The 18,776-nt window shown below is 44.2% G+C and overlaps 3 protein-coding genes across 4 annotated transcripts; all 3 read left to right on the top strand.

The window, feature by feature from the left end:
- Positions 1–368: 368 nt before the first annotated feature.
- On the top strand, positions 369–11,328 carry zc3h13 (zinc finger CCCH-type containing 13). Of its 2 annotated transcripts, none has more exons than XM_028431680.1 (23): positions 369–519; positions 1,110–1,280; positions 1,372–1,475; positions 1,573–1,681; positions 1,808–1,919; positions 2,012–2,178; positions 2,277–2,425; positions 2,580–2,780; positions 2,877–3,044; positions 3,138–3,481; positions 3,576–4,016; positions 4,095–4,316; positions 4,402–4,930; positions 5,047–5,159; positions 5,499–6,710; positions 6,821–7,474; positions 7,551–7,694; positions 7,776–7,976; positions 8,061–8,224; positions 8,307–8,498; positions 10,552–10,588; positions 11,078–11,181; positions 11,315–11,328. In XM_028431680.1, the coding sequence occupies exons 2-22, from the start codon at positions 1,119–1,121 to the stop codon at positions 11,089–11,091; spliced, it is 5,439 nt and encodes a 1,812-aa protein (XP_028287481.1). In that variant the 5' UTR covers positions 369–519; positions 1,110–1,118; the 3' UTR covers positions 11,092–11,181; positions 11,315–11,328. The 2 variants fall into 2 exon arrangements, with proteins under 2 accessions (XP_028287481.1, XP_028287474.1); XM_028431673.1 differs by having other exon boundaries at positions 1,573–1,687.
- rpl31 (ribosomal protein L31) lies at positions 10,557–11,911 on the top strand. The gene is made up of 5 exons (XM_028431694.1): positions 10,557–10,588; positions 11,078–11,181; positions 11,315–11,440; positions 11,643–11,755; positions 11,838–11,911. The coding sequence occupies exons 2-5, from the start codon at positions 11,078–11,080 to the stop codon at positions 11,867–11,869; spliced, it is 375 nt and encodes a 124-aa protein (XP_028287495.1). The 5' UTR covers positions 10,557–10,588; the 3' UTR covers positions 11,870–11,911.
- A 2,807-nt stretch (positions 11,912–14,718) lies between these two features.
- chst10 (carbohydrate sulfotransferase 10) lies at positions 14,719–17,642 on the top strand. Its single transcript, XM_028398706.1, has 6 exons — positions 14,719–14,823; positions 15,220–15,363; positions 15,462–15,571; positions 15,700–15,925; positions 16,037–16,142; positions 16,256–17,642. Exons 2-6 carry the CDS (start codon positions 15,258–15,260, stop codon positions 16,806–16,808), a joined length of 1,101 nt encoding a protein of 366 aa, XP_028254507.1. The 5' UTR covers positions 14,719–14,823; positions 15,220–15,257; the 3' UTR covers positions 16,809–17,642.
- The last annotated feature ends 1,134 nt before the right edge of the window (positions 17,643–18,776 follow it).

Below are 18,776 nucleotides of genomic sequence, written 5' to 3'. Positions count from 1 at the left end.
GATGGCACACCGAGGACCACACCGCACACACCGGGCACAGGCGGAAACACTGAGAGAGAGAGAGAGATGGAGAGAGAGAGAGAGAGAGAGAGAGTGCACAGATTACTGCGCCTCCACGTGCACACACACAAACACATACACGTAAATGCTCTATTAGTGTCTTAATTTAATTTAATCTGCTAACATTTCATTGTGGCTAACCACAGATTCGACGTTCAACTGATGCCTAATTTCTTAATACCTTTTAATTTAAACTTTGACTAAAAAGGGTCCCATTATTTTGTGCTGTTATTACCTCACTTACCCGCACGGTGACGGTACAGCATCACGCTGCGATATAATACACCCCTTATTCAAACAACCGAAGAAGAACCCAAGCCATATGCGCACTCTCCGCCAATATGAAGGCAGTCGGGGCAGTTTCTGCCTTTAATTATAAAGAATAAGCCTTGTTATTTCTACAAGTGCTAACTCCGCTTACTGGACTAAAGTAGATGCGACACCGAAATAATATCTTGGGTGAGACTGTTTTTCTGTTTATATGTTAGCAGGTATGCTGCTGAATGAGGCTGGAAGGCCCCGCGCTAACATAACACTTAGCTCTGTGGTTAACCGAGCTTTAGTCTCAATTCGCGTGAATTTTTCCTGGTTGCAGAATAGTTAACCATTAACCTGCTAATCATTTCAATTTCACTTACGTTTGAGTGAGTTAAATAAACAAAATAACAGAATTAAAGTCGTGGAGTTAGCAACTGTGTCTTTAGCTAACCTCAAGCTAGCAGGGAATACTGCTTCCCAGAAGTGAGCGGAGAGCACAGGCGCAGGCAGCAATATCATTTGCATATGTTTATGTTTTGGTTGTACGATTACCTCAGGGAGTAGTCCATACATTTCACTATTCTATCAGACAGACGCTATATGAAAACGTGTCATGGCCACAGTGTTACGTGTTAAAATTTGTAGTCCATCACTTAGAATGAATTAATTCAGAGCGTGATGGAATTAATGTGTGTTCTAAACATTTGTCTAGAATCTTCCAGCATTAAGTGACATTGCTGTAGATATTTACACAAAGATCAATATTTAAGCATCCTTTGTCATTTTCTCAGTCCTGCAGAATGTCCAAGATCAGGCGGAAGGTAACAGTGGAGAATTCTAAAACCATATCTGACAGCAGCAGCAGCACCACAACCAGCAGCACCGCAAACCCCGCCGCCCCGTCTCGCAGACCAAGCGTGTTTGAAAGACTTGGCCCCAGCACTGGGACAAATGCTGCTGATGTATGTATTAGTAATTCATGCTTCCACATTCATATATTTTGTTTTATACCTAACCTGATAATCTCCTTATCTCATTCTTTGTGTCTTTCAGAGTCAGTGTAGAAATTGGCTGAAAACTGGTAATTGCAGTTACGGCAACACTTGTCGCTACACACATGGAACTCAGCCACGAGGCAAAGGGTTTAGCTTTAGCCGGTAAGACGGCTACACTATTTTGACAGTTTGACATTTTTCTGTCTACTTTGAATTAATTTGATGTGTGCATTTGTTTTTGTGTGTCTTAATGGAACAGGTCAAGTGAGAGACCCACAGGTGATCTGCGAGAGAGGATGAAGAATAAAAGACAGGATGTTGACCCAGAAAACCTGAAACGAGAACTAGAAGAACCCACATCCCCAACAGTGAGAGTAAATTGTCTACTCCCTTTTAAACGCTTTTATCTGATGGTGAATAAGAATGACATATGATTTCAAAAGGTGATGGCAAAGCTTCTAATGCAACATCTGTGTGTGTGTGTCCCTCTACAGCAGAGAGATTCCTCCAGAGGCCGCCACAGGGAGAAGGAGGACATAAAGATTACAAAGGAGCGCACCCCAGCCAGTGAAGAAGAGCCCACAGAGTGGGAAGCCAACCGTGAAGGTACAGTTGCTTCTTTTGTTTACATTTAGACAGAAGTCTGTAAATAACTTAAGGACAGTGGGACAAGGCTGTGTTTTGTTGTTGACTTTCAGACTCTGATATAGGTGACTACGACTACGAGTTGTCCCTGGAGATGAAGCGCCAGAAGATTCAGCGTGAACTGATGAAACTGGAGCAGGAAAACTTAGAAAAGAGAGAAGAGATTGTCATCAAGAAAGATGAGACTCCCACAAAAACCAGAGCCACAGCTTTGCCAAAGGCAAGTAATGAATTCAGTCAGCACTGCCTTTACTTAAGTATGTTTCCGCTAGAATGTGACTTGAAGTTTTACCTGAAATGTTGTCCTTATTCCTTCAGGCCTCCCCTGAGCAGTTAAGCTCCAAAGATTCGTCTTTATCCAGAAAATCCAGTGGTTCTCCAAAACACAAAAGTGGAACCAAAGGCCCAGGGTCTGGAAAGAAAGAGAAAAAGGCAGCTGTGTCATCACCTGCTTCAGAAACTGCCAGGTAGGAAAGTGTTGGTGGTGTTTTATACAGGAATATAGTTTGGAAAGGTTGAACTGAAAGTTTGTTTCCCCTGATGTCACAAATCAATTTGTACGACAGAAGCTGAGATTTAAATGCCCGTTTCATGATGGTATAATGCCAGTTTTCTATCCAGGTCTTCAAAAGGAAGTCACAGTAAAAAGAAAGGGCCCCGTACCCCCAGTCCTCCACCCCCCGTGCCTTTGGACATTCCTGTGACTGGAAAGAAACACAAAGGCAAACACAAAAACAAAGAGAAGTCTGTGGAAAAACAAAAGGAAGGGAAAGATCGTGGACGAGATACAGAGAAACATAAAGAGAAGAAGGAAAAGCGCAGGTACATGTGCACGCCATATCATTACGTTTTGTTGATTAACCAGTAGTTTCAGACCTATTCAATACAGTGTTTTTATTTTTATCTTTTTGTTTGCAGGGACCGATCAGACAGTTCCCACAAGGCCAAGCGGTTGGTGACATCAGAAGAGCTTTCTGATAGCGTGTCGTCTCCCTCCAGGGGTACATCACCCTCAGCAAGGAGGAAGTCCATCTCTCCTAAAGCTTTGTCCCATAAGAGTGCAGCACTGGCCTCCCCTCATCACAGGTTGAGTGTTATTAATAAATACTTTCAGGTCTGTACATAACAAAACTACAAGGGTTATTTGACTGTAATGGCTGTAATGTTTTGTTGCTACAGGTCTCCCTCCCCTCCACACCATCAGCGCAGTCCTACTCCTCCCCGACACCACTCTCCTTCCTCTCACTCGGGTTCTTCTGCCCAGCGCCACTCACCCTCCCCTCGACGGCGTCGTTCTTCTTCTCCCAGCTACCACCGGAATACCACAGCCCAGGCCTCAGCCTCGTCACCTCCAAGCTCCCGGCGTTCTCGATCTCCTCCAGCCTCTCATGATGCCTCCTCACCCCATCGCCGATCTGACAGATCAAGTCCCAGCCGGCGTCATTCCAGAGGCAGAGAGAGGAGTCGCGGTGACAGAGAGAGGAGTCCACACACCCAGGAGCGCAGACATGAGCGCAGAGATGGTATGTTTGTGTTCTGCTCCTGTCTGCCTAAAATGCAGAATCTTCTTTGCTTAGCAAGCTGTCTGAAGTATAAATGTTTGTCTGTTGATAACAGATAGTCACAGCAAACGAGAGAAAGACAATGACCGCGACTACGACTCAGAACAGGCCCGTGATGACAGGGAGACCAGAGATGCTCGTGAAAGACGCGACACTCGCGATCGAGGAAGAGAAGCGGCCCGAGAGTCTCGTGACAGCCGAGACAACAAGGACATGAAGGAACCGAAAGAGAGCAGGAAAGAGACCCGCTCAAGCCGAGAGTCTCTCGAGCATCGGGAGCGCGAGCGAGACCGTGAGAAGGAGCGAGAGCGGGAAAAAGAGAGGGAGAGAACTGACATCCATAGGAAGGAGGAACTGGCTCAAGATGACAGGTGTTATGGGAGAGGTCATGGGCGTGAGGATGGAGGTAGAAGTGAAGGAAGGATGGAAAGCAGAACTGACAGAGCTGAAAAAAATGGACGAGGAAGAGGGCGTACCAATGAAACATCTGATAAAGGTAATACCTGATAATATTTAGTTTTTGTTTAAATTTTGGCAGACCTGACTAACAACTTTTCTTTCACTTACCAATCAGGCTCAAACAGAAATTCACATAGCCACGACAACTGGGAGTCTCGGAGCAGTGTGGTACGTGAACGCAGTGCAGAGCGGTGCACAGATCGCAGTGCAAACGAAAGAGGTTCTGACAGGGGTTCAGACCGAGACCGCTATGAGAGCGATAGAAGAGGAGAGCAGGCCAGAGACTCCTCATATGACCGGAGAGGACATGGAGAGCGAGATCGTAACCGAGACAGAGGTGGGCTTGTTTTACTTTAACAAAAATGTTAAGGAAACATTCACAGCTAAATAAATACATAATAAATGTATTTTTTTCCTTCTAGACCAAAGGGCAGCTTCTCCAAATAGACACCAGGGGAGGTCAGAGGACTCTGAGAGGGAGGAGAGAAGAGATGAGCGCCGAACGGACAGAGCAGAGGATAGACGGGATGACAGGACTCGTGACCGTGACCGTGAGCGAGAGAGAGACAGGGAGCGTGAAAGGGAACGGGAGAGAGAGAAAGAGAAGGAGAGAGACCGCGAGAGGGAGAAGGAACGGGAGAAGGAGAGAGAACGGGAGGCAGAGAGGGAGCGCGCCAGGGAGAGAGAGCGGGAGCGGGAACGTGAGAGGGAGAGAGAACGGGAGAGAGAAAGGGAGAGGGAGCGCGAGGAGCGGGAACGAGAGAGGGAGGAACGGGAGAGAGAGAGGGAGAGGAAGGAGAGAGAAAGGGAAAGAGAGAGGGAGCAGCGTGAGCGAGAGAGGCAGCGGGAATGGGAGGAGCGGGACAGGGGAAGGGAGGAGAGGCGAGAGAGGAGAGATGACAGCAGGGATGACCGTTCTGTTCGAGACACGCGGGACGACCGTAAGATGAGGCAAGTTTCAATAATCACACACTAAATGATTTAATAATGGTTTTATGATCACAATATGGCAATAACAAGAGAAGCCCTCATTTTATTGTAACACTCCTTTCTGTTCATCCCTTTAGTCGTAAGAGGTCCAGAGTAGAGAGCAGCCCGAGCCCCCGACCTTCACCCAAACGAACCACGCGGGACCTCAGCCCAACGGACAGCGACGGCTACAATAGTGCTGAAGACAAAAGTGAGCGCCCAATTGGCCGAGGGCAGGCCAAGCTCAACCCACAGCCCCTCCTCCCCAGCCCAGTGTGTCTGCCTCCATCTGACAGTAGGGAAATTCTTTTTGAAAGGACACACTCCTGTTTAATGGGGAATGCACTACTTATATCATGCAAATGTACCCTTTGTAAAAGCAATGCACCAATCATTATATGGTTCTCTAAAAAAGGCTCTTTGTTTTTCTAATGTAATTCTGCAAATTCCTCTTCTAAAGAGCCTCAACTGGTAGTTGAGAGCAAGCTATTGGCTGAAATGCTTTAATCTGGAAAGTACTTAGTGTTTGTGTGTCTGTGTGTATGTGCAGATGGAGACAAGCACCGTCTGCTAAGCCAGGTGGTGCGGCCCCAGGAACCTCTGTTGCGCTCACCCCCAAGGGGTGTTGCATCTGATGATAAGGCTACACAATGGAAGGATGAGGAACGCAGGGGCGCCGGGGACAAAAGGGAAGCACGTAGTCGCCATGAGCTGGACCTCGAGGCCCGTAGTGAACGAAGCAGAGGAGCAGACAGACGTGGAGAGCACCTCCCAGACACGCTGTCTGACTCCCGTAGCAGAGGCAGAGACCAGCGAGAACCCTCGCCGCATCCTTCTCCTTCAGCCCTTGCCATTGGCAGTGATGACAGAGACACCACTGGATCGCAGTCCCACGAGGAGGGCAAAAAAAAGACAAAGTCGCAGAGGAAGGGCTTGAAGAAGGGTCGCAAAGATGAGGATATTAGTGCTGGCAGCAACCTAGCTTCTGTAGGGGACCGTTTCAACCCTGAGCTCCCCACTGCAGATGGACCTGCACCCTTACACTCACCCAGGAAAGGAGCCAAGAAGAAGGCTCTCGACCGAAAGAGGAAGCGGTCACGAGGAGAATCTGATTTATCTGAGGAGGAAACTCCAACTCATCATCCACACAGCAAGAGGAAGCGGGGTCCCCGGACACCACCACCCTCAATGAGGCCTGATCACTGCAGCGCAGGAAGCAATGCCGAGCCTTCCCCACTGTCCAAGATGGACAATTTCAGTGACTGGTCAGATGAGGAGGTCACAGACCGAGGAGGACAACTGGAAACACAGGCTTCTGTGGCTCCTGCCGAAAGGAATCCAGTTGAACCTTTAAGAAGAGGAGGAGTCTCTAGGAGGGGCAGGGACAGGGAGAGGTGTAATCCACCCATTGCTCCTTTACTCTCTCAGGATCCTCCAATGCTGCTGCAGACTATGACTCCACAGCCTCTCATGTCCCAGCCTCTGCTCCGCAAACCTCCACCAGAGCAGGCGCGTAGCAGCAGCATGGGGAGCAATCAAAGCCGCACATCTTCTCGACGCCTGCGTTCACCCTCTAATGAGTCAGCTAACCGAGAAGACACCCAGGGTCCTCGGTCACACAGGGGCAGACTTCAGGGCACTAACTCCCGGGATCGAGAGAGGGAACGTGAAAGGCCAGTGGTGAATGACCCTCCAGGGGCTGAGAGGAAATCTCGAATTGACCAGCTGAGAAGAGGAGAGCCCAGCCGCAGCACCTCATCAGGTACACACACATAAGTCTAAGGACTCTAGTAACATTAACTTCAGGGTTTTGTATACTGTGGTGTCAGAGTGACACTTGGGTAAGAGTCTATATGTTTTATCTTTTTACAGACCGGCAAGATTCTCGCAGCCATAGCTCGAGGCGCAGCTCTCCTGATTCTGAGAGGCAGGCTAGGTCCCGAGCGGGTTCCTATGACAGTCGAGAAAGGGAGAGAGACAGAGAGCCATTTGAGCGAGAGAGAGAACGAGACCGAAAGGACCTGCGACCGCAGCAGCAGCAGCAGCAGCAACAGCAGCAGCAGCAGCCGCCCCTGCTCCACCAACAGCAACTACAACAACAGAGAGACTGGGAGCCTGAACCAAGAGACTGGCCAAGCAGGGCGCGGGAGCCCCTGCTCATGCGTCCTGGTCGTGAACCTCTTATGAGGGAGCGGGACATCAGGGACAGGGAACGCTTACTTCCTGAAGGACTCATCATCCAGCAGCATGAAAGGGAGAGAGAGCGAGACAGGGAGCGAGAGAGAGAAACTAGAGGTGAAAGAGGCGGGGATCGGGAGAGGGGGATAATGATGGACCTTCCACCTCATGGGGACCCTAGGCTTCCAGGACGAGGGGGCATGAGAGGAGACATGATGAGGCAGGACAGGAGTGATTATGAGCCTCTGCTGCCAAGAGAAGCCTTCAGTTCTCTAGAGCCAGAGAACCCGAGCAACAGTCACCATTTCATGGGAGAACAACGGGAAACAGAGAAAGACAGCATTGATGGTAAGAATAAAACAGATGTGTTTTTGTCACACTTCTTACATGGTTTTAAATGTAATGGTGTGTACTGTGTGTTCAGATGATGATGATGGGAAAGACGATGATGACCAGTCAGTCGCATCAGTTGGAGAAGAGTATGAACCCATCAGTGATGATGAGTTGGATGAAATTCTCGCAGACAGCCAGAAAAAAGAGGATCAGCAAGACGATGAGAAAATTACAGGTATGATTACTGACTGCATGTAGCGTGTGTGTCTAAAATTGATCAGAAACGATTTTTAATCAGATAAATTACTCTTGTCAGGTCCTCTGGATGTGATTGATGTGGACTGGTCCAGCCTGATGCCCAAACAGAAACAGGAACCCCGGGCAGCAGGGGCAGCATTGCTCCGATTCACCCCAGGGGCTGTGCTTCTTAGAGCAGGCATCTCCAAACGACTTGCTGGCACTGAATTGCTGGAGCAAGTCAGGGAGGTTTGCAAGTCTGAGCTGGATGATCCAAAAGGTGAGTTATCATGTCATCAAACCGTTAGCTTGCTCACAAATTGCAATGCAGCCTCTTATTTAATGCTTTCTGATACTGCCCTAGATGCTGATAAGCTCTTTGAGCACGACCTTGGAGCTCTGAATATGGCAGCCCTGAACAGGCGGGTGGAAAGGGCAGGTTTACTTAGCAACCTCGGGCCCTGCTGCAAGGCCTTGTGTGCTCGCAGAGACTTTGCCATCCGCCGGCAGCTGTTAAAAAATGAGAAGGTAAATGACCTTACCATTTTAAAATCTAGTTATGAATCTCATAAAGAGATGAATAGTAAACACATTTCCCCCTTTTTTTCAGGGCCTAGCCAAGCAGTACCCTACCACACCTGTAGTAGACAACGAGCTGCTGCAGATGAGTATGCGTCTCTTCAGAAGGACCATGGCAGGCCAGGCTACAGCCCCAGAAAAGACAGACAGCAGCCCAGCACTAGCAGCTGAAGTTGCTGAAGCTGGTAGTAATAAGCTCAACACAGCACAGCCAGAGGTGTGCGTGTCCTGAGAGTAAAAACAAATGAAAGCCAACGCTTCTAAGCCTTTTTTGTCTTTTTCTCTCTCTCTCTCTCTCTCTCTCATTTCATTGCGTGTGTAATTTTTTTTTTTTAGTCACAACAGAAAAGAAAGGAAAAAATGCAAAGCTGTGAATCTGTTTTGCTTTATATGTATTGGATGATGCTGTTCCATCTCTCTGGACATTCTAGCCTGTGAAGGTATGAAATGAACCATGTATGACAATTATAAAACACACCCATATGTTTTTTTTTAGCCTTATAGTGTTTTAGAGCAGATTTTTAATTGACGGTTTCATCTACCAAACCAAGTTTTCCTATGTCGTGCATTGGTTACTATAACTGTGCATTAAAATGGTTAGATGTTGATTTTTGTAACTGGTGTTTTGCTTTGTATGAAATGACTGTAACTTCATGTTGTTACTGCTATAAACTGTAGCGTAGGCTGCAGTGTACTGATGTACATTACTGAAACATCCTGCGGGGACTTGAACGGACATTTCTCACAAATAAGCACTGCCAAACTTTTTCTCTATTGAATGTAATTTGTTACAGCCATTAGGCTTGTGGAAACATTGTTTTTTGCTTATGTGTTTATTTTATATGGTTTGGCAGTGTCTCGCTGACGTGAACTGGAGTGAGTGCAGAGCACCCAGTCTCCAATACTGTAATATGGAATTTCTCTCCTCAGCAGCTCGCATCATCCACAAAGTCAATGCGCCCTCACTAGAAAAAGACAACAAAGACTGCTTAAAGGAAAATGACTGAAAATAGTAAGAAAAGTAGTCTGAACTTCCGTGTTGAGTGGTTAACCACACAGGGTTATAGTATCTCTCACATAGCTGGATAAATACTTAGTGCAACGTGCAACAACAGGCTGAACAATCTGAGTGCTGGGACACAATTCCATTGGGGAAACGCAGCTCCTTAGACCTGTGCAAAAATGCAATGGAATAAAAAAAATGGATGCTAAGCCCTCAAGCATCACCCTGAGCTTTGTGGACTTCCTACACCATCTAGTATTACAGATATGATCAATTTACCATGCTACCCTAAAAAAACCTTGAGAGACATTTCTGTACCAGTGCATCTAAATGGTCTGGACTTTTTTTCTGTCTACAGTATATAAAAGACAGCAATGACAGAGGTTTACATGTGCTGTACAAGTTTTTGCAGCTAAAGGGACCGGAAAAATATGTCTATTTTTTCCTGTCTATAAACAATGAAAAAGTTTTGATTAGTGTGTTTGAATGTCTGTCAGCAAAATAACTTAAAACACAAAGAAGTGTTTCTGAGTTTTGTTTTTGCGTCACTTGTGTCAATATAGTTGGTTGATACTAAAATAGATTTCATAATAATCTGCTAAAGAAATGATATGACACTTGTATTTTGGGTATCAATCAATAAAAATAACAGGACTATTATAGCACTTAGAGGCATTTAGTACTGCCGACATTGAGAAGTTGTTGAGCCTGTAACATTGGTGTTAAAATGGTGTTCCTACTCCTTTGTTTACATTTTATATAAGGTTGAAGGTCAATTTTAAGAAATGCAAGTAATTATACTTTTTTGGTCAAGCCATCTTTAAAGTTGCTGTTATATTTTGTTTCAAACTGAAGACCTCCAGAACATATTTATAGAATGTGCTTGTTTATCAAGATTACATTTAATTAAGATGGAGTGAAACCAGACAGTACAAACTACACATTCTTTAAAAAAGTGACAGTAACAAAGAAAAATATAAATAGAATAGAATAGAATTTATTTGGCACATGTACAAGTACAAAATACTGGTACACAGCAAAATTATAAAATATATGTGCTCTTATTTGAATTATCTCTGAAAACATTATAATTCAATTAAAAACGAGCCATTTCTCGGATGTGATCTTACTATTAATATGGTGACAATGACAAATATTATGTATTTTAAAAACCGAAAAAACAGCACTAGGAACTCTCAACTCTAGATTTTGTTGTTGACGGACATTATATTAAACGGATCGGTTTCCTTTACCCACAATTCTCTGCTTCAAGTCCGTCCTTCCGACTTCCGCCTCAGCTACGAGACGAAGTGAGTATTTTTTTCGGGAAATATATTTCTACAATCCAGCGTCATCCTGTGTTATTAAACTCACATTTGACCACATAAGCCATCTAAGTATATACCTTATTGTTTCATCGTATAGTATGTCATGTTTTTGAAGTGGGTAGATGTTGATAAAATACGTTTATAGCAATAAACAGTAGCACTAGCTCGACCGGCTAAAATTGCATGGTAGTTCAGCGCTAAGACGGTGTAATGTTTGTAGCCATAAATCTCAAACTTATTTTTAATGTAGTTCTTATTTAACTCTGTGACTTAATAGCGTGTGTGTTTTTATTTGCGTCAGTTATGTTGGAGCAAGCTAATATGCTAGCTAACGCTAAACTTGTCTCATCTGTACTACATATGGACTTGTACACTACTTGGTGACACGCCGCTGTGTTGTTTTTGTGTGCATGTAGCTGGCATTGAAGTATACCACGTAGTTACCGCTTGATGTTGGCTTGTTTTTTCTAGATGGCCCCAACTAAGAAAGGAGAGAAGAAGAAGGGGCGTTCAGCCATCAACGAGGTGGTGACCAGAGAGTACACCATCAATGTCCACAAGCGCATTCATGGAGTGTGAGTACTGCACACAGTCAACTCAAGCTAAATTGAATGTGTTTAGCATGGCTGCAAGTGACAGTTGCTTAATCTGTGGTACATTCGCATAGACTTTCACAGAAGCCTTAATAATGTCTGGTGTTTTTGGCAGGGGTTTTAAGAGGAGAGCTCCCCGTGCCATCAAGGAGATCCGCAAGTTCGCCATGAAGGAGATGGGAACTCCTGATGTACGCATTGACACTCGTCTCAACAAGGCAGTGTGGAGCAAGGGTGTCAGGTGAGAAGACGTGGCATTAATACTGACATTTAACAAAGAGGACTGGTTATACTGATATATTGTAAGATTGTACTGTTTTTGAAGAGTGCTGCCCTAATGTCTTCCTCCAAGTGTTTTTGTATGCAAAATGGGCATGTTTTTGTAGGCTGTGCATACATACCCTGTAGCTTGCATTAATTCAACTCAACTTTGTATATTGCAGGAACGTGCCGTACAGGATACGCGTGCGTCTGTCCAGGAAGCGCAATGAGGATGAGGATTCTCCTAACAAACTGTACACCCTGGTCACATATGTTCCCGTCACCACATGCAAAGGTAAATAACCTGCTCACTGAACTGTTTTTTTTTTTTTAAAGTAATGAACACATTTAATTTGTTTCCTCCCATTTTCCTACAGGTCTGCAGACAGTCAATGTTGATGAAAACTAAACTTTGTTCCTTCTACGTGTGGAATAAATGGAAATAAAATGAGGTCTGATTTTGTGTCTTTATTTGTTTTGAACGTGTGGTAAATGGCTGTATTTGTTCAATTACACTTTGGCAGTTAATATAATCTGACAAAGGAGAGCAGTTCATGTTACCTTAATGACATGGTTACATAATTAATAGTTGAGAATTTCTGCTGTGGGTAACTAAGGTTTATCCTAGACAAAATTATTTGTGATTATTATTTTTTTTGTTAAATCTTGTTTACACTAAAGCAGATTTATCATTAAAGGACAAAGGGTATGCTGAGGATGTTCTATAAGTCTGGTGGCCAGTGCCATCATGTATGCTGTTGTCTGCTGGGGCAGCAGTCTGATGGTGAGGGACATACACAGACTCAACAGAATTATCAGGAAGGCTAGCCATGTTGTAGGAGAGGACGTGGACTCTCTGACAGAGGAGGACATTGTCCTAAGTAAAGACTATACTGGACTGTCCCTCTCACCCGCTCCACACTGTGCTGACCAGCTACAGGAGCTTATTCAGCAACAGACTCCGACTCCCACGATGCACCACTGAGACACACAGGAAGTCAATCCTGCCTGTCTCAATCGAAACTACTGAACTCTGAACTGTAACAGTCAGACACTGTACATTCATGTGATGCTCTTTACTATGTAAAGGTTTTTATACAAAAGTAAATATGTTCTACTTTAGATACAACTCAGGGATTTAAATGCTATCTCGGTATTTAGATATTTATTAGTTTGATTGCCGCTAGGCAATCAAACTATTGTTATTCACCCTCTTCTTCTTTCTTATTCTTCCGTACGTTTTTTAGCGCAGCGTATCTTCAGCATACATTGGCCTATTTCAGCCATTCAACTATCAAAATGTTCATCTCATAGAGGACATTAACCCGGGTGGGTCAACTTCAAGTCTTTCTCAAAAAATAATCATTTTTCAAATATTAAGAATTTCAGTTTAATTTTTAACATGGGAGTCTATGAGAGAGCCCTGCAACGAGGGTCATCTGCCAAATGTATCTCCTCCTACAAATTTCTGCTCTGAGAATGTATGGGGCATCTTGCTCCAGTGTCTCATGGTGGCCAACCACACTGTAATGTATTTCACATGGCGCACACAGCTCTGCGTTGTATGCCTCTGTGTATACACAGAGGCATACAAAGCTCTGAATTGCTGGAGAATCGGAGCAATTCAGCTGCAGCAATCAAACTTTTTCTTCAGGTAATGCCCTTTTCCAGTTATATATTTCAATTTCATATTCAATTTATCTTTGATTAGTTTGATTGCTGCAAAGCAATCAAACTATTGTTATTCTACGTCTTTATTAGTTTGATTGCTGCAAAGCAAAGTACGTTTTTTGGCTCAGCATATCTTCAGAATGCATGGGCCGATTCAAACCATTCAAACATCAAAAGATTCAGCTCATTCAGGACATTCCCGCAATAATAATTACAAATATTATAATATTAAAAATATTAAACATTTTCCACCCTCAAATTAACATTGGAGTCAATGGGAGAGCCCTTCAAACCATGCCTTCTGCAAAATGCTACTGCTCCTACAAATATTAAGTTAGAGAAACCATTCGAGGCTTAAAATACTTCCAACATCTTGGTCTTCAAAAGTTGTATACAGAATTTGGAAGTTCAGCTCCGTCTTCAAATGACCGGGGATTAAAGATGAAGTGGTTTTTGAGGTCTCTTCTGAGTTTAACATTAGTGTGTATTGCGTGGAATGTTGGGAGCTAGAGTGGGTGAGTCATCACTCAGAGTGGAGAGAGGCTGAGGAGATGCCTAAAAAAAATCTCTCTAACCTGCGCTTAGACCTGCACCGTCCATCTCCCTGAGGTAATTTGTATATCGAAGGAAAACTCGTTGCCTTTCTTATGGTGTCCCTCTTAAAACTCCACACCAAACCGTTTTGCCCTGAAGGCCAGCTGTTCGGGGAGAGTGCCGGTCATTCCTCCATTAAGACATAATGTAAAACCAAAAACAGAGAAGCAGAGCTGCCATATTTTCTAACTCGCCACAATCTCCACATCTTTCACATGCCAGACATAAAAATCGTACCAGTTGTAGAGCAACTTCTTGGGATTCTGACGGTATCCTTACTTTTTGGCCAATGGCTTCGGTTTGGACAAAAAGAGAAGTTGTTTGGAGGGTGGTTTTACATAGGAAATGCATTAGGAGGGGGAAAGAGAGAGCTGCAGTTAGGGGCAGCCATGGATGCAGGCAGGCAGGCAGGGCCGTTACCATGGTGACAGACTGACACACTAGAAGCATACAAAGCGGCCATATTTGTAGTCTTTATCAGACTTTAAGCATTATATCTGTCATATTGATCATCCTTCAGCTGTATACTACTTTTCCACATTCAAATCACACAGCCTGAGCTTCTTATAGTCTTATGGTATTATTCCACCCTCAGGCCTTTCATATGGTATATTCACAGGCTATTCTTTCAGGTCGTGACTTCATACTGTTCTTGTCTTCAGCTGTTTCTCTTTCATATCTTCATAATATTAAAACATTTTCTACTTTTCCAGGTAAGAGCTTCATCTTTCTAAATTCTTAACTGTGTTTCAGCAAATTAAGTTCAGATTGCAGATTCTCCAGCAATTCAGAGCAATCCACATCAGTGTTCAAACCAATGCTTCAGCTGCGGCAATCAAACTTGCATTTTCTTCAGGAAATGCTTTTCTAGTTCTATTTGTAACAAAAAAGAATTATAAAAGAATAATAAAATAAATAAAGGAATTCTGATTCTGTATCTAATTTAACAGTTTCGCCATGTTACGCTAGGGGGAGCTACTTGTTTTGTTCGCAGTAGGATGTGGATAACTGACGCATCATGCTAGAGATGCTATGGTGCCGTTCAATGCTTTCTCCAGAGTTTGTGCAGCTGTGAAGTAGCAACAATTTAACAAAAGGGTGAGATACAGTGCAGGTCGGGCTTTATCCGTTTTGTAAAATCTGAATTAATCCTATCAAGGAAAAAACTCGTACTTCCCAGTTGTGCGCTACATGTTTGGGACAAACAAGTATGGCTATCCGACTGGCTAACTGCTAGCTAGCTGCCTAAAAACACTTAACCACAATGAGCTAGCGTGTGTTTTAGTTCTTCAAGAAACGTATCTATGGCGTTAGCGCTTCTAAACACAGTAATCGCCTGACAGTTATCATTGATCTCTAGCAATTGCCTGTCAGGACAACGCTGTTTGGGGCTTCGGTTCAATGTTAGTTCAGGAGGTTTCATTTGTTTACCAAAGTGTTAGCTACAGTGTTTTTATTTATGTTAACCTAAGAGCTGATCGCGTCTGTGCCCAGGTGGGAGCGCCGCTCACAAGTTCCATGGCCCTGGGCTGATGTACGAAGCGATGCGGCACCACTGGCTGCTCCTTGGGGCTTGCGGCTGGGTGCTGCTCATCCTGATGTTTGTTAGCAAGTTCATTAGCTTCAGAGCAGTTGATGGTAAACCGTTGTTTCATATTGCTAACTACAGACAGTCATTTTGCTGGTAAGTGCAGTAAGCACGCTCTATTATATCTATTGCATGTCTGTATTTTCAGACTATGGAGAAAGAGTCAGTGGTCAGAGTTGGACACTACCAGGCACAAAGGCGGTTAAATCCATCACCGTGTCCATCCCAGAGAAAGTACTTCCAAAGCCATCAGATCAGGTGACTAATTTTACCTGAAAACATCGCCATTCCCTTCTGGTCTCTGCTGTTATACTGTTACTAAAACAAGCTCGTCAGTCACATAAGTCCTGTGTGTGTGTGTGTGTGTGTGTGTGTGTGTGTCTCAGCCTTCAGCAGTACCCACAGTGGCAGAGTGGCAGTCTGTTGCTGAGAAGCGAGCTGAGCGGCTCTCAACCGTGTGCAAAAACAACAGCCTCAGGAATTTGACTCATGTCTCCATCAGCAAGTTTGTCCTTGACCGGATCTTTGTCTGTGACAAACACAAGATCTTGTTCTGCCAGACGCCTAAAGTGGGAAATACACAGTGGAAAAAGGTCCTTATTGTGCTGAATGGTAAGCATGTTATGGATGAATGAACACATTTACTGTAATTACGAAAGATAGTGTGGATACATAATAACAAAGGTCTAAAAATGTCTGTTGATGTTTTTTAACCACTGCTAGGAGCATTCCCCACTGTAGAGGAGATCCCAGAAAATCTTGTTCATGACCATGAGAAAAATGGCCTGCCCCGCCTCTCTTCTTTCACTCCGCAGGAAGTGACTCACAGGTCAGTTAATAGTTACAGATTAAAACACCTTCAAAGATTTCTAAAATCCAGCCACACAATTAATGTTGTGACTGAAAGTCTTACTAATGGATACTTGTTGTTTTCTTCTACAGGTTAAAGTCTTATTTTAAGTTTTTTATCGTAAGGGATCCCTTTGAGCGCCTTATTTCTGCATTTAAGGACAAGTTTGTGAAGAACCCACGCTTTGAGCCTTGGTATAAGCACGACATTGCTCCAGCTATCATTCGAAAATACCGCAAGAGCCACCGCAGCAGTGACCTCACTACCTCTGGTTTGCACTTTGAGGACTTTGTGCGTTACTTGGGTGACGTAGAAAGCCACCGGCGAATGGACCGGCAGTTTGGCGAACACATTATCCACTGGGTAACTTACGCAGAGTTGTGTGCGCCATGTGAAATACATTACAGTGTGGTTGGCCACCATGAGACACTGGAGCAAGATGCCCCATACATTCTCAGAGCAGCTGGCATTGAGCAGCTGGTGTCCTACCCTGCCATTCCTCCAGGCATCACTCACTACAACAGAACCAAGGTGGAGCACTACTTCTCAGGCATCAGCAAGCGGGACATCAGGCGTCTGCATGCACGATACCAGGGGGACTTCCACCTGTTTGGCTACCCGAGCCCGGACTTTCTACTGAATTAAAATGATTGACATAGATGTTTTTTTACAAACATCTTTGGTTTGCTGAGACAGGGGTGTTACTGTATGATGTGTCATTTACGGGTGCACAGTAGATGACACATTGTAATAGTCTTATTTTTATTGGAACACCTGACAGTGTGTTGTTGCCTAATATTTAACTGTGTTATTTTTAGAGAGACATCTTGATGAAGCATAAAGTTCAAAACAGATGGCATCTTATATTTCATGTTTATGACCATGCTGAGGATACAGGCCCATTGTCCTGTAAAGTAGCTAATATCAGCAATGCTTTATGTGTTTTGTCTTCTACGGTACTGTGATACAGACACAGATGACAGAATGCTTTTCTGGACACACAAATAACAAAACCTAATAGGACAATTATATTTTCCATTAATGTTTTTACGAGCTACACTGCACCATTAACTTTTAAGGTTCTTAACGTATTTTGTTTGTTTCTTTATGCAGGGTATATGTTTACGCCTTAGATATAAAACGGCTGACCATGCTGTTTGCTTTGTTCAGCCTTTATGACTCCATAACGCTACAAGGGCACTGAAGAAAACTGGCACTGGATTTTAAAGGATTGTGTTTTTCTATTCCAGAAATGTACTGTGTAAATGTTCTTAAAGGTAGGGTAGGAGATTTTGAAAACTCGGTGAGTCAGCCAAATATTGAAAGTAAACAGACGCCCCTTTCTCTCGAGTTCACCCCGATGCCACGCCTCCCAAACAGTCTGTGACTTCGGCCATCATGCACGTACCTCTCTGGTGCGCGCAGAGCAGGAAGAGAGTGATAACCAGCCAACTATACGCGCAGGGGGTGCTTCGCAGGATTGGCTGATGTTTTTAGCGTTTTATAGCTTCCACAGATGATTCATATTCTTCGTTTTAAAGCGAAACTGCCGAACTCATCGGTTGCTATCGGATTGTAAAGAGAAGTTACTAATTTAACAAAAAGTGCATCAGAATGAAATCTCCTACCCTACCTTTAACATGACTTGCAAGTCAACATTTGTATAACATGTTGCTATTTATAACATTAACTTGCCGACTAGTGTACAGTACAGACAGTACTGCCTCCCTGCAGCCACTTGGTGACCTTTTGGGCAGGTGGTTGTGTTACAAGGACAAGCAGTAGTTCATAATAAAGTTACACATTGATGATTTTGATTGTGTGTGCTGCATCTATTGGTGCAATCAGACAAGTATCCACCAGAGGGCTGTGATGCACTTAGAAGTTTTCCTGCTTAGAAAGAAGCTAAACTAGTCAACTGAAGAATAAACACACTGTAGGTCAGCTATAAACCTATATGTGAGGTGGAACGGGATTTACATTATGTTTTACCCAACAACAGAGTGATTTAAGTTGGTTTACAGAGCTTAAGTGTCTTACCGAGTGCCTTAAAGCCTTGTGCTTGCATGTTTGTGTTGCGTCCCTTAGGCTGCAGGACTGGTTTGTCCTGTCCTGTCATTTGAATGTTGTGTTTGTTTTAACAACAGATCTTTCATTGGGCACTATAGTAACTGATAACTGCCCCCTGTAATAGATGGAGTCAGTGAAAAATTCACACTCCTGGTTTTTTTCATTTGCTTTTATGTGTCCCATGCTGCTCCCTTGCTCCCCTGTACAAACACACAGCATCACTCCTTAGACTGCTACGTTGCCACACCCATGATAACCGATATTGACACTGAAGCCTCACATGCGCATGTCCATATGGATGCTGTGTGTGTGTAGTGTGCATCTTCACCTGCCTTGCTGCTTGTGTGAATTGTATAAACAGTGGCGCTCAGGTGAGTCAGAGAGGAAACGGCATTATCGCAATCAATGCTTATAGAGGCCCTGCCCTGTTTGTTCTCTGTGTGTGTGTGAGTGTGCGTGAGAGAAAGAGAGAGAGAGAGAGAGTAGCCGACCGGCTTCCTGTGTTTGTGCGGGTCTCAGCCCGAGCTGCGTGAAGCCACACAG

This window comes from Parambassis ranga, chromosome 2 (assembly GCF_900634625.1).
Source record: "Parambassis ranga chromosome 2, fParRan2.1, whole genome shotgun sequence".
Classification (NCBI taxonomy): domain Eukaryota; kingdom Metazoa; phylum Chordata; class Actinopteri; family Ambassidae; genus Parambassis; species Parambassis ranga.
The sequence above is the reverse complement of the archived record's forward strand: the minus strand, read 5'-3'. Positions and strand labels throughout refer to the sequence as shown.

Excerpts from the sequence above, each read along its gene's own strand:
- rpl31 (XM_028431694.1), top strand. The coding sequence starts at position 11,078 with ATGGCCCCAACTAAGAAAGGAGAGAAGAAGAAGGGGCGTTCAGCCATC. Across the intron at positions 11,182-11,314 it reads CACAAGCGCATTCATGGAGT|GGGTTTTAAGAGGAGAGCTC; the intron begins GTGAGTACTGCA and ends TGTTTTTGGCAG. Across the intron at positions 11,441-11,642 it reads GTGTGGAGCAAGGGTGTCAG|GAACGTGCCGTACAGGATAC; the intron begins GTGAGAAGACGT and ends TGTATATTGCAG.
- chst10 (XM_028398706.1), top strand. The coding sequence starts at position 15,258 with ATGTACGAAGCGATGCGGCACCACTGGCTGCTCCTTGGGGCTTGCGGC. Across the intron at positions 15,364-15,461 it reads TAGCTTCAGAGCAGTTGATG|ACTATGGAGAAAGAGTCAGT; the intron begins GTAAACCGTTGT and ends CTGTATTTTCAG. Across the intron at positions 15,572-15,699 it reads TTCCAAAGCCATCAGATCAG|CCTTCAGCAGTACCCACAGT; the intron begins GTGACTAATTTT and ends TGTGTGTCTCAG.
- zc3h13 (XM_028431673.1), top strand. The coding sequence starts at position 1,119 with ATGTCCAAGATCAGGCGGAAGGTAACAGTGGAGAATTCTAAAACCATA. Across the intron at positions 2,426-2,579 it reads CCTGCTTCAGAAACTGCCAG|GTCTTCAAAAGGAAGTCACA; the intron begins GTAGGAAAGTGT and ends TTTTCTATCCAG. Across the intron at positions 7,977-8,060 it reads TGAGCTGGATGATCCAAAAG|ATGCTGATAAGCTCTTTGAG; the intron begins GTGAGTTATCAT and ends ATACTGCCCTAG.